The 11,467-nt window shown below is 36.2% G+C and overlaps 1 protein-coding gene and 1 long non-coding RNA gene across 2 annotated transcripts; both read right to left on the reverse strand.

Moving 5' to 3' along the window:
- Positions 1 to 1,034: 1,034 nt before the first annotated feature.
- On the reverse strand, positions 1,035 to 7,448 carry LOC120577341 (uncharacterized). Its single transcript, XR_005643393.1, has 3 exons — positions 7,288 to 7,448; positions 7,103 to 7,200; positions 1,035 to 2,110 (listed from the first exon to the last, which is right to left on the reverse strand). It is a non-coding gene; the product is annotated as an uncharacterized lncRNA (long non-coding RNA).
- A 764-nt stretch (positions 7,449 to 8,212) lies between these two features.
- On the reverse strand, positions 8,213 to 10,900 carry LOC25501334 (polygalacturonase 1 beta-like protein 3). Its single transcript, XM_013590525.3, has 2 exons — positions 10,616 to 10,900; positions 8,213 to 10,290 (listed from the first exon to the last, which is right to left on the reverse strand). The coding sequence occupies exons 1-2, from the start codon at positions 10,682 to 10,684 to the stop codon at positions 8,425 to 8,427; spliced, it is 1,935 nt and encodes a 644-aa protein (XP_013445979.1). The 5' UTR covers positions 10,685 to 10,900; the 3' UTR covers positions 8,213 to 8,424.
- Positions 10,901 to 11,467: the final 567 nt, after the last annotated feature.

Consider the following 11,467-nt stretch of genomic DNA (forward strand, 5'->3'; position numbering starts at 1 on the left):
CGTAGGATAATTCTTCTCATGAATTCTCAACTGTCTTGAAGCATAAGCTACCACTTTACCTTCTTGCATAAGCACACCTCCTAAACCCAATTTGGACGCATCACAATATACCACAAAAGTTTCATCAGACTTAGGCAAAATCAAAACTGGAGCAGTCGTCAAACGCTTCTTCAATTCACTAAAACTGTTCTCACAATGGACGTCCCACACAAAAGTTTTACCTTTACAAGTCAACTGCGTTAGCGGAAGAGCTAACTTAGAAAACCCTTCAATAAACCTTCTATAGTAACCAGCTAAACCCAAGAAACTTCTAATCTCAGTAACTGACTTAGGAGTCTCCCACTGTGATACCGCTTCAACTTTAGATGGATCCACTGCAATACCATCACTAGAAATAACATGGCCAAGAAAACTCACTTCTTTCAACCAGAATTCACACTTAGACAATTTAGCATAAAGTTTCTTCTCTTTCAACACTTGCAAAACAATCTTTAGATGCTTAGCATGTTCTTCTTCAGTCTTGGAGTAAATCAAAATGTCGTCGATAAACACAACCACAAACCGATCCAAAAATGCATGGAAGATGCGATTCATATACTCCATAAACACTCCAGGTGCATTGTTAACACCAAAAGGCATAACTTTATATTCATAGTGACCATAACGCGTTCTGAAAGCCGTCTTCTGCATATCCTCATCTTTTACTTTAATCTGGTGATAACCTGACCTCAAATCAATCTTGCTGAAAACACGTGCACCCACTAACTGATCCATCAAATCATCAATTCTCGGAAGTGGATACCTATTCTTGATAGTTACCTTGTTCAACTGTCGATAATTGTTGCGCTAAAAACACACTTAGAGCAAGTGTACTCTATCGCAGAAGTAGTATAAAAGATTATCGTATCCACAGGGATTAATTAACAAGTACCAAACTAATTAAGATTAATTTATTATTTAGACGAACAAGTAATAGAATGGTTTCGGTAACTAAAGAAAAAGTAATGACGAAGAAGGATAAAAATGCGAAGATGTAATCAATAAAGAGAGGTCTAGGGTCGCGGTTTCACTTGCAAGTTTCGATTCCCTAATGTCTAGTTCTAATCAAATTCCTATTTTTATTCAATCACCAATCCCTTTACTAAAACTACTAATCCGTTTGGTCATTCGTGATTAATATTCTTTCTCCTACGTTAACACTTTGTTTGGTCATTCAAAGAGTTGAAACCAAGAAAAGCATGAAGCGCGAAAAGGTTGAATGATTGGAAGACTAAAATTAAGGTTTGATCATGCAATAATTCTAGTCTCAATTGTTCTATAGGTCCACCAATTAATTGCAGTACGATCGCTGATCAATTAACTGATTGTTAGCATGCAAAGGTTTGATCATTCCTAATCATATGATAAAATCAATAGAACAAACTTGATTGGAATAAAAACTGAAATTCAAATTAATAAACTAGAACATTACAAGGTCTCTAAACTTGCAAGATCCACCTAAGACCCTAGAGGAATATTCAGTTATCCATAATCAAAAACAACACTAAAATAGAGATAAAATTCATGAAATTAAGAACAATAAATAACCTAAAAGAAAGGGGAAATTTTTGCTCCAAGACTTGAATCTTCAATTTCTATCCCCAAACCAAAGCTCTTCTCTTTGTTGCATGTAGTGTCTCTGTAATGTGTGAAGTCAGTCCCCTCAAAAGTGAGTTGTGATGCCTATTTATAAGCATTCTCTTGCCGCCTCCAAATTCCTTCAACCTGAAGTCTTCAGCTCTTTTTTTAATCCCATTACTTCCAAGTTGAACTTTCAATTTATGTTGCCTCTGATCCGTAGACAAAACAGCTTTTTCCCCAAGTTGTTTCTTTTTGAGGTTGCTTACTGTACCCACCGCCTCATTCATTTGTCTTTTGCGCTGCCTCTTCCTTGATTATTTTCACCTGTATCATTCTCTTGTGCAGCAACTAGGTGTTAGAAGAAGACAAAATCTCTAGCTTCCCCTTTTATTAGTCACCGCCCCTGTTCCTCTTCTTTCTCCAACTATGACTAAAAGACACAAGCACTTTTGATTTTATTTGGGTCTTGATGTAAATACTTCTCTTGGGCCTATACTTGTTTATTGTTTTAAAAAGAGTAAGGCAAGCTCATTGTTATGTGAACGTTGGTGTGTGTAAAAAGAAATTTTAATGCTTTCACATAGACATACAAGCACACATATATATTTATCTATAAGCACATAGATTAGAATCTTCACAAAAATCTAATATTTTTAATATATTTTATTCTACTTTCTTATCTATATAAAATAAAGAAAAATAGATAAGTATCTAATTAATAATAACATAAATTGTAATAAACTATACACAAAATGTTAATATAAGTTATACCATTAAGTAGTTTATCAATAATCAATACATAACCTCATACTACCATCTTTCTTCTTTACTAACAAAACCGGCGCTCCCCAAGGTGAAACACTTGGTCTAACAAATTTCTTCTCAAGCAAATCTTCCAACTGTTTCTTTAATTCAGATAATTCGGAAGCAGACATACGATAAGGTGCCATCGACACCGGCTTCGTTCCAGGAACAAGATCAATAGAAAACTCAACTTTTCTCTCTGGAGGCACATCAGGAATCTCATCTGGAAAAACTTCAGGAAATTCACACACCACTTGTAGCTTATCAATCACTCCTTGATTCTCAACAGATAAAGTAGCCATTAACGAAAACATCAAGATATCGTCGCGTTCCAGTTGCTTCAGCTGCTTAGTAGATAAAAACTCTGCACCACTCTCCTCTTCGACGGAAGAGAAATGCACTGACTTGCTAAAACAATTAATAAGAACATGGTTGTACTCTAACCAGTTCATACCCAGAATCACATCCATACCGCTCAGAGGTAGACAAACTAAATCCATTTCAAAATCACGACCAAACATAGACAAAGGACATTTCAAACATACGAGAGAAGTAGTCACCGAACCCTTAGCTGGAGTTTCGACAACCATCTCTCCATTCATATCAGACAAATCAAGACCCAAAGCAGAAACACAATCGAAAGCAATAAAGCAATGCGTAGCACCAGTATCAATAATAGCAACTAAAGGAGTATTATTAATATAGCAAGTACCTCTGATCAAGCGATCCTCGTTCTCTGTCTGAGTACCAGTCAAAGCAAAGACTCTACTAGTAGTCGGCGCCCTCTTAGGCTGAGTACACTGTGAACTAATGTGACCCTCTCCATTGCAGTTAAAACACACAATGTCCGTACGATTCCAATCAGCTACAATATGACCTTTCTTGCCACACCGGACACACTTCTTGATTTCCTCAGGGCAGACATTGCTTTTGTGGCCTTTCCCACCACAATTGAAACACACAATCTCTGAAGCATCCTTCTTCTTAGGCCGCCTATCATCGACCATCCTCTGTTTCCCTTTATCAGCAGGGGCACTGTACGGCTTAGGACGACTCTGCTGTCCCTTGCCCTTCCTCTCGTTCACAATCTTATAGTGAGCCTTGGTATCTTCCTCATAGATCCTGCAGCTATTAACCAAATCCGGAAAAACTCTAATCTGTTGATACCCAATCGCCCTCTTGATGTCGGGCCTCAAACCATTCTCGAACTTGATGCATTTGAGAACTCAGCATTTTCAGCAGTATAGTGCGGGTAGAACTTCGCCAGCTCCACGAACTTGGCAGCATACTCTATCACAGACATATTTCCTTGCTTCAACTCAAGGAACTCGATCTCCTTCTTCCCGCGAACATCTTCCGGAAAGTATCTTCTCAGGAACTCTCTCCTGAAAACAGCCCAAGTCACAACAGCTCCTTCTTGTCCAAGGGTAGGTAGATGAACATGTGATTAGGCTGTTGAATAAATTCACAACCCTGTGCTTAGGTACCTTCACATGGTTATTGCTTGCACCATATGGAGTAGAAAAGAGGTAGGAATGATGAGGAATGTTGAGCTATTTATGTTGTCGGACATGCTTTATACCCACCATGTTAACATTTGCTATTATTTGCTTGATTATCTTGTTTCAATTGATAAAAAGAAACCGGATGATAAGGGTGATATAATGGTAGGTGGCATCATCACTTTTATTGCTAAGAGGTTTAGGGTGAGTGTGAATCAAGGGATCAAGAGGATAGAGGAAAATTATTATCCAAACTTATATACTCTCACTACTTTGTCCTTCCTTAGAACCCATGACCCTACTCACAATTACCAATATGAATGGAGAATTATTAGAACTACTTGTTTGATTATTCTACCTAATTCGGACATTACTAATCCGGAGGTGGTGGAAAATTTGCTTTATGTTGGTACTAACCCACATGTACAAGATGATGGTGATGATGATGGTGGTGATGAAGATGAGGTAGGTGCACAACACCATGAACAAAAAGCCGGTGGAAACTATAATGATAAACGGTGGGCATGGATGCAAACCAAAGTTCAAATAATATGCACCGAGCAACAAAAACTAGGTGTTGAAATGGTCGGGATAAGAAACGATGTCCTAAGGGGCAATCAAATAAATGCATAAGACAATCAAATGTTCCGATACATGATGCAACACTTCACCTCCAAGGTCCACCTTATGGACTTCAATAAAATTGTGAGCTCTCCTCTTCCTCTACTCTTCTCTACTTCTCTTATTCTTCTTATTCTTCTTCTTCTTCTTCTTCTTCTTCTTCTTCTTCTTCTTCTTCTTCTTCTTCTTCTTCTTCTTCTTCTTCTTCTTCTTCTTCTTCTTCTTCTTCTTTTTCTTCTTCTTCTTTTAAATCATTGAGGACAATGCTTCTCCTAAGTGTGGGGGGAGCCTAATAAAGTGTCTTTAGTCGTAGTGTTTCCAAACTCCCTTGAACTTTATTCTTTTGTTCTGTTTTATTGTGAAAGGCATGGTTAAGTAGCTTATTTTTATTGAAAAATATCATGACATAAATTTTTTATTGTCTCCTCTTAATTGGTTAATTCTTGTACATGAAAGTAAACTCTTGTGCTTTAAGTTTTCTTGATATACCCACATCTTGTTTGAAAGTGAATAAATTCTCCAATGAGAAAAGCACCTAGTTGCAATCCTTGAGTAAGTGTATGAATAGGTATTTTAAGGAACACGTTCTAACTTTAATGGTAACTTGGACCCTTAAAAATCTTCAGAGTAAAAGTAGTATAAGTTTGTGTGGGAATAATTTTAATGTGCTATAATGTGTAAACCAAAATGGGGCAGAAGAATATCACCAACACGTGGAGGAAAGGACACCCCCTCACTGACTTCCTAAATGTGGTGATGACTTCTCAAACAAATTGTGCTTGAATAAAACCCTCTAAAAAAGAGGAACTTCCTAAGTGAAGATGAATAAGTTGTAGCACTACTTAGGGTGATCATGGAAACTTGGAGGAAAGGATACCCCCTCACGGACTTCCAATGTGAAATGATAGCCCCTAGGCATCTACAAGCCCCCAAGTATCTAAATTGTCAAATCTATCTAAGCTAACTCCCATCTATCTTATATGAAATGAAGAAAGGATTTTTCTCGGTCACTTTAGTGTTAAGGTTAGAACCTCTTCCTCATAATATCTACCTTATACAGGAGCAAGAAAAGGGTTGGACTACACACACACACTCACTTGAAACTTGATTGTTGGGTTGAATAAGGTTTACAAGAAATGCTTGAGTTTGTGATTAGTGTACGCTTGAAATTGAAGCCCTTGAGGAGACATGTGTTTTAATTAAATTGTCATATGATAATATTATTTTGTGCTACCATGTTTATGCCTTTTGCTTGAGGACAAGCAAAGATTCAAGTGTGGGGGAGTTTGATGAGTCATTTATTATCTATTTTAATATGTTATTTAGTTTTGTTTTAATTAGATTTAAGTTTATTTTATATTTATATTATTTCCTTTTTGAACTATTTTACTTTAATTCCATATTGTTATATTTCAGGAACGGATATTTGATGGATTGAGTCTTGGAGCAAAAGAAAGGGATTTGGAGTTGATTCGGTACGAAAATACGAAGATTTGGAGACAAAATATATCTCCCCCAAAGTCAGAAGCTTGGCACGACCCGTGCTAGGCTTGGCACGGCCGTGCCACACTCCAGAACTACTTTTGCTGCTTTTGCTTAGATTTTAAGCTACTCTGTTTTAGTTTACTTGTGGAACATTCTAGTGATTACTTAGATTTTAAGTCGAATGTAAACTATAAATAGAGTAGCTAGCCATCACAAATATTCATCTTTTCTTGGAATACAATATGTGACAATTGTCTTTCTAATAAAAGTTCATTTTACTTTCTTGTTATTTACTTTTATGTTTTCTCTCTTCTTCTCCTTGTCTACAATGAACGTCAGTGAGTAGACTTCTCTTGTCTTGGGATTGTTGGATAAGTCTAATGACATAATCCTAATCAAACCAAGCTTTAAACCTTAATCTCATGTAACCCTAATCTCTAATCTAAATTCACCGCTTTAACATGGATTAACCATTATCAAACTGTGGAAACGAAAGTGGAGGGTTTGATAATTGTTCGTCCATCATCTCAAATATCAATTCATAAAACGAAAGTGGAGTTTTGATATTCGAACAAGTGAATTTAGACAAAGATTGTAAAGGCAGCGAAATAGTCTTTACAATCTTTGAGACATATAGTTTCGAACTTCAAGGATTCTAAATTGTGATCAAGTCAGCGAAATAGGCTTGGTTGCAACTTAGGACCAAAATCTAATAGTAATCAAGTCAGCGAAATAGGCTTGCTTGCTAGAGGAACAAAAGAGAAATTGTCTTTAGAAGTTAGGTCTAACATAAGGTTATAAGTTTAATAGTTTGGTTTGTGAAGGACTTGTCATTTAGATAAACCAATAATCCCAAGGCTTTTATCATTTCTTTTCTTTTATTTTCTTTCAATTAAAAATACAACTTTCTGCCTTCTAAACCTTCAGTCTAATCATTATTTAAAGTTAATTGAATTCCTAACTCCCTGTCGGAACGATACTCTATTTTTACTACTTTGGTAAGACCGTGCACTTGTGGTTTTATCCCATCAATAGCTTGTTCTGTACAACGAAAATGAAAGTATACTCACAGTGTCGAAGTCGTACTCGACGATATATGTTCTGTACTTTACTTGTAGCTTGTTGATTGCCTTGTCATATTCTGAAAGTGAGTTTTTGAGCAAAGGACCTATAAAAAACGAAAGTCAAATTTTTGTCATGTATATATCGCAGGAAAATATAATTAGATTAAAGGAATATGTGTTAAAAAGTTTACCAATTAGGCAGTGAGACGACAAAAGAGTTTCTATATTTATGCCGACCATGTTTTCTAAAATAGCGATGAAAAGAATAGGGTTAATAGTGATGAAAAGAAGAGAATCAAAGAAAAGAAAAAGGTATGTTAACTAACCAGATGATTATGTAAACATAATCAATTGCACATAATGATTTGATAGATAATCTATAAAACTAAAACAATTACAGTAGATAATCTATTAATCTTATTTTAAACCCTAATTTGAAAATTCATAAATTGTAAAATCAACAAACCGATCAAAAAAAAATGATTCAGCTACTCTCAATTTCAATTTCACAACAACAGATCAAAAACAAATGATTCAGCTACTATCAATTTCAATTTCACAACAAACTATTAAAAAAAATGATTCAGCTACTCTAAAAAACAAACCGATCAAAAACAAACCCCGATCAAAAACAAATGATTCAGCTACTCTCAAAAACAAACCATTAACAGTCGAAATTGAATCGTGAACCAAGAGAAAAGGAAGAACCGATTTGTTTTGTTGAAATCAGATTTAGGAGTGATGTTGCTTGTATATGTCGTGAACCAAGAGAAAAGGAAGAACCGATTTGTTTTGTTGAAGAAAATAGGAGATTTAGTTATGAGTGTGATTTGGCCGATTTGTTGAAGAAAAAAATAGAACAAATGAAATAAATAAGCGGGCCGATTAGTTTAAACAAAAAAATAGAACAAATGAAATAAGCATTAAGGTTAAAACAGTAAATTAAGGCATTAAGATTTAGGTTAAAATTAGGGTTAAAATAAACTTATGTGTTAACTTTAATATATAAGAAGATTCATTAGGAACTTATATGTAACACACTTGCATAAGAGAAAGTCATAGCGTGTGTTTGGAAGTTTGACGAAATGATGACTATAACGTGTGATTTTGTTGAAGTTAAACAAATGTAATCAAAATTACAGCGACACATTATATTTTTTTGGGACTCACATTCAATCCAAACATGCACACATTAAGTTGATAAATAATACATAGTACATTTTCTTGAAACGGAAAAACCATTTATTTCTAAACATAGAAACAAAAAACTACTTACTTGACACGACATAGAAATAAAAACATATTGACTTCAGAGTGGAGATGCTACTTTAGTCGGCAGAGCTCCAAGTCATGTCATTCTCAAAGATCCAATGACACACTTCGATCTGACCAGGGGCAGACCCAAGAGCCATGAATGCACCATGGGTGGAGCTCCAAGCAGTTGTATCTAAGTGGCAAATAGCAACACCATGATTAATCTTTGCCTTAGAAACTGGATCCAATAGATCCGCTTCATAGACATGAACATTTGGAACCGAGTGACAGTAGTATAACAAATAAGGAAACAAACTCTGGTGACACGATACAGATTCAGTAACTTTTCCACCATTTATCCCCTTAACTTTACCCACCATGACATCCTTGCCCGCCCCATTTACATTCTCAGTGGACCGAACAGTAACACTGTGACCCAAAACAGAAGTTGCAAAATCAATCATATCCTCAAGAGAACCCACACAACGCTTCGTTTCACCTACACTCGGCGCCCTCTCGCACTCACTCAACGCATCCACCATCATCTTATTCATCGAAGAATTCTCGGACACCTTGAAAACTTGCTTCATCTCATTCAACTTAGAAGATGCAAATGGCAATTTGGTCAAAATGGAACGAGGCAAAAACGACCTTGGCGGTAATTTATCCCTTATATCTGGCATAGGCATAACTGTCCCTTCCTTCAACATCTTCTCCCGGAAAAACTTACCAGGTTGAACCATGTTTTTTGCCAAACTACCACTATCACTGAGAGAGTTAGTTGAAGTAGTAGTTTTATTATAACTAGCAAAAGAAATACCTTTCTTGTCATAATCCTTAAATGTATTATTATTCCCATTGTAAACTTTAAACGAAACCTTATGATCTAAATCAGCACCTTTAGCATAGCCTTTGAAAGTTTCACTTCCTGGAGATTTTGGATAATCTGGATTTTGACCGTAGTTATTGAAATCCACCTTGACCCCGCGCTGCGAATTCTCACCATACGAAGTGAAAGAATCATCACCAGAACCAGCTCCATCTCTGTAATTGGTGAATTTCTCTTGAGCAGCAAAACTTCCTTTACCATAGTTCTTGAAAGTATTCTCAGGTTTGTTCAAATTCTTACTATAGCTTACGAAAGCATCTACAGCGCTTGAGCCTTTTTCTGAATATCCAGAGAAATCAGATTTGAAGACGTTAGCATTTTTCGCATACTGAGTGAAACCGTTAACTGCGTGAATAGAGTCTTTGCCGTAACTTGCGAAACTTTGGTTACCGGAGTTACCACCATCGCTGTAGCTTACGAATGATTGTTCTCTTCCGGTCACGGAGGCTGTGTAGGTGGTGAATTTTAGGTTAGGAATGTTGCTTTCTTCAGAGTAGGCTTTGAATTCACCGAATCCAGCCATGGATTTAGTGCCGTAGCTGTTGAAGGTTTGCACACCCTCATTGTTGTTTAAGGCGTAGTTTTTGAAACTGTCATTGTGGCCGGTGGAGATTTTGCTGTATCTTGCGAATTCGTTGTGTTTTTCGTTGTATAAACCGTTGGAGTAATTCTTGAACGCGTCGATTCCATTGAGTTTGTGAGTTCCATAGGTGGTGAAATTCTCTCCGAGGCTGTAGAAGGTGAAATTCTGGTCAGTTTCGTAGACAGTGAAATGTGAGGGGTCGAAAGGACGTTGTTTTGTGAGTTCCGGGAAGCAGAAGAGATGGGCGGCGGAGCAGAATTCCGGCAGCTTTGTGGAGAGTGTGTTGGCGGCCGCGTGTTTTGTGAATGTCGCGGCTTCGGTGGCGCTGAGTGGTGAGGCCTTAGAGAGGATGAAAGATGGTTTTGGTAAGTTGTTTTTGATCACTCTATCCCAATAACGAATTACATAAGCTTTTGGAGTGAATGGGTTTTGGTTCTTCTCTTTTTCATGATTTATAGCTAAACCAACCTGCATTATTCATAAACATAAACAATTAGAATAATAATAAAAGAGACATCAACTATGAAGCACGGACACTCCTCGGATTAGACGTTCCGGTGTTCGACACATGTCGTGTCCGACACCGACACGACACTGACACTTGTAATTACAGAATTATGTAATTTTCTCAAATCATTAGTGGTGTCGGCAGTGTGTCAGTGACTGTGTCGTGTCCGTATCCGTGCTTCATAGCATATAAGTTTAGTGTAAGATACTATCATTTAAAGTATTTATGCAACAATTAATTATTGGACAACAAAATAGTGATGAAATGAAGAAAAAATAAACTTACAGTGAGTATGGAGAGAAGGATGAAGAGGGTGTGAATAATGTGACCAAGTTGTTTCTGCATTTTCTTCATGAATTATGTGAATATTTATGTTTATATTTCTTCAATGGTTTCTATAGAGATAACATTGAGAAAGAGTGAAGGAAGGGATAAGGTGGAAAGTGTAGTGAGTTTCAGTGTTGCTGTAAGCAATAATTTATAGAATTAAAGTAGTTTGTACTGTTTTTTTCAAAATAAAATTATGTTGTCATGTAAGCAATAACTGAGATTTTTGATAGATCTTGTCACCGATAATTTTAGCATTAGTAGAACTTTGTAGTATAATGGATCCAATGCTTATGTTTTGATATTTTTGGTAGTTTACTAAATTGTACGAACACTTGGTTTGGCAAAATGTCCAAAAATACGAGGTTTTGGGTTCAAAACTTTAGAAACTAAGGGAGCAAATCAATTTACTTATATACTACTAACAAATCTTTCCAAAATAATTTGATGCGACTTGAATGAAAGTAATGTTTTTTTGTTTTAAATCTTAACTTAAGCATTAACTAACTATAAGAGAGAATGGAGACAAATAGTGTACAGCAAATACTCAATGACCAAATTGTGGCATATATGCAATCAAGCCCCACACGACTGTGCACTGAATAATGACTTGCAATGACACGTTTATTGGATGCTGAAATTAGAGTATTGAAGTTTTATAGGGTATTTAAAAAAACATGTAGATTACAATTATGTCCTGTATATATAGATTTAGATATATATCTAAGCATGTGTATATCCTAACGGGTAGTTTGGAACGTTTAGTGAGATGCTTGAATGTCTAGCTTCAACAAATCACGATAAAAAGAG

The sequence above is a fragment of the Medicago truncatula genome, chromosome 8 (genome assembly GCF_003473485.1).
Source record: "Medicago truncatula cultivar Jemalong A17 chromosome 8, MtrunA17r5.0-ANR, whole genome shotgun sequence".
NCBI lineage: Eukaryota > Viridiplantae > Streptophyta > Magnoliopsida > Fabales > Fabaceae > Medicago > Medicago truncatula.

What these genes read in the sequence shown, in the direction of transcription:
- LOC25501334 (XM_013590525.3), bottom strand. Translation starts at nt 10,684, where the DNA reads ATGAAGAAAATGCAGAAACAACTTGGTCACATTATTCACACCCTCTTC. An exon ending in TCCTTCTCTCCATACTCACT is followed by an intron (nt 10,291 to 10,615) that starts GTAAGTTTATTT and finishes TGAATAATGCAG; the next exon opens with GTTGGTTTAGCTATAAATCA.